General features: G+C 37.7%; 1 protein-coding gene across 2 annotated transcripts; it reads left to right on the plus strand.

The window, feature by feature from the left end:
- The first annotated feature begins 9 nt into the window (after window positions 1-9).
- LOC106173717 (guanine nucleotide-binding protein subunit beta-like protein 1) lies at window positions 10-2,045 on the plus strand. 2 transcript variants are annotated; one of them, XM_013554929.2, is made up of 3 exons: window positions 10-260; window positions 520-879; window positions 1,282-2,045. In XM_013554929.2, exons 2-3 carry the CDS (start codon window positions 573-575, stop codon window positions 1,929-1,931), a joined length of 957 nt encoding a protein of 318 aa, XP_013410383.2. In that variant the 5' UTR covers window positions 10-260; window positions 520-572; the 3' UTR covers window positions 1,932-2,045. The 2 variants fall into 2 exon arrangements, with proteins under 2 accessions (XP_013410383.2, XP_013410382.2); XM_013554928.2 differs by having other exon boundaries at window positions 11-260; window positions 544-879.
- Window positions 2,046-6,711: the final 4,666 nt, after the last annotated feature.

A 6,711-nucleotide genomic window follows, 5' to 3' on the forward strand; every position in this document is an offset into this window, starting at 1 on the left:
TCACACGTGCGAGCCCAACAGGCGCTGTCAAAACACTGTGAACTCTTGTTCTTGGTGTGATTTGTGAACACGCGTGGCTTCTTTCAAAATTGTTGGCGACAAGCTAAAAGAAAAGGCCGGCAGTAACATCTTAATATAGCGTAACCGATGTCATGAACTAAGGCCTCGAGTGTCGAGCCGCTGAAGTACCAGCAGTACTCAGTACGGCCTGTACTATAGCGAGGAGTACAGATGCAGTACCTCTGAATTTGTATTAGCAGGTGTGTCAATGTGAAAAAACACATGAAATATGTTTTGTAGGATATTGTAACATAAATATAATTACGTTATCATAACAACTCGCTAGACTTAACCATGTGTACCATAAAGCACAAAACTGTTCAGTGTAAATACCAGTAGCTTTTTGCTCAGATTACATTTACTAATGTAACATGCAAGTACTGGCGCAGAGTACGTCCTTGTCATTAATCATTAATTTAATGCTCTCTCATGCTCTCTCATTTTACTTTAAACAAACAGTGTTTCTCTCTCACTCACGATCAGGCCATTAATGCCATGTATACTAGAGCCCAATGAGCCGTCCAGCGCCAGATCCCAGCTACATTCTCCGTGGTGCCCACAGTGAGGTGACCAGCCTGACATTTACCCATGCTGCAGAAAGCAGGGAAACTTCCCCAGCGGGGCTCATCTCCGGCACCCTCACTGGTACCATTCAGATGTGGGACTGGACCACAAAGAGAATCATAAAGACTGTAGAGGCACACAAAGGGGAGAGCGTATTATGGCTAGCCAACTCTGGGAACGGGAGACTGCTTAGTCAAGGAAGAGACGGGAGGCTCGTATTGTGGGATTGCAGTGGTGAAGACTGGAGACAGCTTGGTGAGATGTGTAAAATGATAATGATAATGATTGATTAATTTAGATTTATAAATATCTATAGCCAAAAAATTTGAAGTTTTACGCTTGAAGTGTAAATACAATTTAGATATTTTAAAACCTGAGATCCAAATAAATAATTAAAATTTAAAAGAAATTTTAAAATACATCAATAGTTACCAGTACAGTGGCTAAACACTAATGCTCTTGTCCATGAATTCACACATTGTTTTATGGTGTATACTACTTAAATTTGATAATATTGATTTATGTGTCTATATTATTGTTATTATATTTTTAAAGAGAACATCATCTTTTGAAAAGAAAAAGAGATTTTTTAATCTTGGAAAAATAAACCAATCCAATATAGTAACGTACAGTTAATCGAATGCATTTCTTTCACAGGATGGGTACCATGTGCAACATTAGGATTCTGTAGAGCAAGTTTACTGAATAAAAATCCAGATATCCTGGCCGTACCATCTCCTGTGCAGGGTGAAATCAGTGTAATTAGTATCCCTTCACTACAGATATTACACACGATGAAAGTACAGAAAACTCAGGGAATGTGCATGTCTCTGAAACTGACGACCTGTCAGTCAGAGAAGGACACACTTTTGATTGGTGGCTTTGAAAATGGGTCACTGGCGTTATGGCAAATTGGTGGCCACGATGTTCTGCACAGTCTGGCATTGCATGAAGAATCTGTGATGGCTTTGGACTATAATTCTATAGTCAACAAAGGAATATCAGGATCTGTGGACACAAAGATTCAAGCGTGGACAATTTCAGAGGAGTTAAAGATACAAAGTATAAAAGAGATATCAATAACCAACGCTGGAGTCAGTAGTGTGACAATAAGAGAAGACGGGAAAATTTTTATCACAGGGGGTTGGGATCACCAAGTGAGAGTATTTGGCATGAAGAAATTGAATGCATTAGCAGTGCTGAATTATCACAGTGCCACCATTAATTGTACAGTTTTCTCTAAGGATAACACCATTGCTGCTGGTTCTAAAGACAGGCTCATCACTGTTTGGGATGTTTACAAATGATAATAGATTTTTTTCTGTCTGCATATATGTGATATAGTACTTTTTTAACTTTTGGAAACCTAAAGAAGTGTCATATATAATAAACCTCTCGAGTTTTAGCTATCTCCTCCCTTATTATTAGTCTTCTGATTTGTCCTTGTCGTCATTGCTGTTGTCCACTCAATACCCATGGCTGTGTTTGACACAATTTTTTACATTTTTAAATCTTGAATTTATCTCAATCATTTCATCATGCTTCTTTGGTGGGATACAACTCTTTTTCAATGGTATGTCATGTCTCCACTGTGAAGCCTCGTTGTCCATGTACCCAGTTCTGCAGAACAAAAATGTATTTTAAAAAAATTTGTTCTTTTGAAATTAAACTACTTTCACACTGAATGTCCTGAATGCATGATTTGGCACTAGACAGTGATACTTGTTTACAGACAAAGGGTTGCAGTACAGGTGCAAAATGCCCCTTGAAACTCGTTGAGATTTTTGTTTCTTTCTCTTAAATGTACAATACAAACTTTACTTTATTTGTTAACTGAAAACAATGTATACAAACACATTATCCAGATGAATGTTTATTACCCAATTCGTGTAAGAACTAATTTTCTCAAATGAGACTTTAAAATGTGTTTCCATGTGCATGACTCCCATAATAATCGTACTGCTTGGTAGTTTATAGGTTAGTCATCTTGCTGTCATAATTATATAACCAATTTGAATTTATGAACGAGCCACATGGATTTGATCATATAAAGTATACCGACATCTTATTAAGTAAGGGATTGTTACACATTTTTAAAAATAAAGCGAAATGCTTCAATAAATTATTTTGTTTAAAAAAAATGCCTGCTCCCCGCCCCTCTTCGATAACTGTTTCTGGATCTACCTGTCCGTGCGTCATGCCATTATTTCCAATTAAAACTGCTTGTACAATGATAAAAGTAGAGGAACGAAGATTTTTATCGGAAAATCGTTTTTTCAAAGTATTTTTTATTTAATTTTTGTATGTGCCAACCCAGCCTGACTGTTTGTGGTATTTAACGTGGTGATCGGCTTAGTCATTTGGCGATTCTCATTTTGGCCGCTTGGAAGACGTAGCTCGGAAAAAATATATAAGTAAAATTCTTTTTTTAAGAATGGCAGAAGTTCGTCACTTGCCCATGATTCCCCGAATTTAAAACTTGTTTTTGCTAATATAAGCTACTTCTTTTCTCTTTTTTTTCAACTTATATCTCAAAGATGACGAATTGTTCATATTAACTTAGTGCATCGCATGACATTTTGTTTTAAACATTGAAAAAGAAACTTTTCTTGATAGTTTCTATTAAATGTTACGCTGTATGTTTTATCTTGTACACCCTTACGTAACCTATGGTAAATGTTCTAGATTGATAATCGTTATAAGAAGGCTATGGGCAATGACGAAATTTTTCAAAGGTCTACAAAGTGGAAATGAAAGTGTAAATGAAATAACGAAGAGAAAAAAAGGCTTTCTTTACAAATTAATCTAACCAATCACTCAATTTGCCATCGCATATCCTAGACTGTGCAATTTTTTATATCCTACTGGCACTGCAATTAAGATTATTCCTGTAGCAATCCAATCGATCGTTCAATAATAGGACATTATTTTCCTAACGGTTAGACCCCAAAACGCGCCAAACTACAGGTAGGCCTGGTGGTGACTCATTTTATCCATAATCACCTTAATTGTCGCCTGTATCCAGGTCAGAACAGCGCAGTGAGTCGGGTCACAGCTACAGGTGCTTTCTGTATGTAAACAGGTATAAAGTGGGCCAACGGGGCTACCAAGGTAGGGTGAAATCTCTATTGAGAAGGGTGCCCAAGATAACCAGCAGGTCCTGCTTGTATTAATAACCTTCAAAACAACTGGCAGAGTTACCTTCGAAGTGCATATACTATCCAGAGTATCGCGTAGGCCCCACATCATAGCATATAGGATCAACATAAAGACGTATCGCTACATCTGAGCATCAGTGTAAAGTTGTGACACCAAGGCTCCTGAGGCGGTGGACGTAAATTTTGAAGATGGCGTCAGTAGTGATGGATTTTCTGATGATAGGCCTACTATGTGCCGTTCTCCAGTGCTCGGATGCGTGTTCGGTAACGGGCAACGTCCGGACGTGGGACATGACGGAAGTTCTGTCCAGGGTGGACATCGTTGTCTACGGGGAAGACGTCCGACATTACGATCTGAATGAGACGGCGCAAAACGCCGACACCCCCCAGAAAACCAACGCACGATTTCGCGTCTTCTGTATCTACAAAAACTCAGAGCCTGGAGACTTTCCTGAAAATATTACAATTGATAGGATCAGCCCACGAAGCTCATGTTCCAGGACTGAAATATCGGAGGGTAAAAAATACATTATTGGTCTACAGAAAAATACGGACGGGTCCTACATATTTCACGAATTAAACGTTATGAATTCTGTAGCTTTCGAAGCAAGCGATGCAAATTTTCAGAAGATCGTGGATTTGTGTGGACTGGTCAATGTTACTCTTCCTACGGGGAGGGAACAAACATTAATGAGAATGTGTCCCACTGCAACTGCTAATGTTAAATGTAAGGAACCCTACATAACAAGCACGGCTGCCCCCGGACATCTGAATGTCGTGCTTGGAAACATTTTGTATCTAACTCTATCGTTCGTAGTGCCATGGTTATGTTCGGTGCGATAGATGACTGCGCCTTGCCCCACTGTTTGCCTTTGGGAACTACAAGGGACACTTAAGATACTGGCTTTCAGCTCTGAAAATGGTTCCAACACAAACTTTAACACAAAATGTAAGAACTAAATAGAAGACGAAGCTAGTTTTCTAAGGATAAATGCGCTAAAATCCTGTATTTAGGCAGCATCACCGTCTTCACATGTACAGTAATACGGGATGACCATTGAAACTTTTAAGACATATGCGCTCACTCCAGTGTGTAAAGCTTATTAGTTGATAATATTTTAGAGCTCGTTGGAGTCCCTTTTTGTCTTCAACTTATTTGCCAAATTCTACGTATACGCTATAAACTCAGTTTAAAAAAGGAGGATCTCTTAAGTTTGAAGAAACTAGCATTTGGTTGTTGGCCTCGGGATAGAAACGTGCGATTCTTTCTCACTTGGGCATATGATTAATGCTACGGAATGCAGTTTCTATAGGTAAAGGCCCGACTACATTCTATATTTTGTTATCAGTTCAAAGAGGCATTCACGCCAGTTTTAAGTCAGAAGTCTAAACGCATGAGGAATTAAGATCTCGAGCACTTGTTTTTAACTTATCTTTTCCCAACTTGTCCAAATTTAGGAAAAGAAGACAGTTTTTTTTTACTTAGATAAACTACATGTTTGTTGTATCTTTTTAGTTTTAAGGTGTGGTAGTGTAAATGGCACCCCACTTCCCAGCATATCTGCTTTCTGTTTGCAGTGCACAATTGCGTGTCTTCAAGAGTTTTTCAATGTATATTGTAATTAAGATATCAGATGAAACATGTGGGGTGTCTACGCTAGTAATTACACTTCTTGAAATCTCATCAGAATGGTTGTGATACTTGCAATGAGAAGCATCCGAATTAGCCTAAAACTGAGGATTTCAGCACTGCATATCCTCATATGCATACGAGACTATAAAACGTGAGAAAATTTTCTCGAGGCGGGGTTAACTATTTAGTGATAAGTGTAAAATTGCACAGGGAATGTCGTATTAAAAACAGTACTAAATCAAATGACACGCAAAACATGGTGAATTAATGCTACCGCACAAACGGTATTTCTATAGAACTTAAGACATAAATAGAAACTTTCCGTGTATGAATCATGTTAGCTTTTGTTCGTTGCCGCTCGGCATTTTTTAGTCTGCCATTATTTCTGACCTCGATCTTCCCCAAAGCCCGCTCAATCTCGCTAGATTTCACGATTGTCGTGAAATTTTTGACTATCTCGTATGATCCCATTAAAACGAAAGGGATGGGTACTATTTCGTTGGTTTCAGAATTGCAAGTTGTGGATAATTGAGTCAGGCTGGCCAAAAAGAACAATTTTGTGTTTTTTTCCATCAAAATGGTAAAAATACAGCAAATTGGCCTGAATTTTAACTCTAAAAAGGCAGCAAAGCTGTTTTATCTACAAAGCCGTGTATTTAATGTTTCATATATAAGATCATATATAGCTTGTGTCATTTACTTCATACTGTAAAATATCAAACATATATACTCATACAATCTGTTTAAGCATTACAGATTACTTAAACAATGTAGACTGTGTGTTAGCCCTTATCTCATTGCATTTCGTTATAGGATGTGACTATTCGAGTTATTTGAGTTATTATTGTATACCAAAAGGAAAAAGATTAACATTGATATCGCTTAATTGTAACGTACTATATTGGCACTGGAGCATTATTGAAATCCCAAAAGAAGATTGTTTTTAGGTTGTGAGAGGCTGAAGCTCCTTTCAAATTTGTTCCGTTTTTTGTCATATTCATTTCATACTGCGTTCTTAATGTTCGCCCTTGAAAGAATCTGGCAACTTGCCGATTCATTAATTCATTTTCAAAATAAAATGTTCAGCACATTGAGGTTTAGAGAAGTTTTTCTTTGCTATGAAATTTGGCGTTTATGTTGATGTTCAGCATCTACTGTGGTGGATAAAGCAACTTTGATGTTTTAGTTGATATAACATATTAAGCATAAAAGAAAATAGCATAAAAGAAAATATGCCCTATGTTGTTTTACCGGGCATCCAACGCCATACAGTTGAAACTCAACAAATGTTCTGGG

The sequence above is a fragment of the Lingula anatina genome, chromosome 1, assembly GCF_051362555.1.
Source record: "Lingula anatina isolate TDL-2025a chromosome 1, LinAna3.0, whole genome shotgun sequence".
NCBI classification, from domain to species: Eukaryota; Metazoa; Brachiopoda; class Lingulata; order Lingulida; family Lingulidae; genus Lingula; species Lingula anatina.

Bases quoted from the DNA above. Each gene is read 5' to 3' on its own strand.
- LOC106173717 (XM_013554929.2), top strand. From the start codon at position 573: ATGAGCCGTCCAGCGCCAGATCCCAGCTACATTCTCCGTGGTGCCCAC. The intron at 880-1,281 runs GTGAGATGTGTA...TTTCTTTCACAG, and splicing joins TGAAGACTGGAGACAGCTTG to GATGGGTACCATGTGCAACA.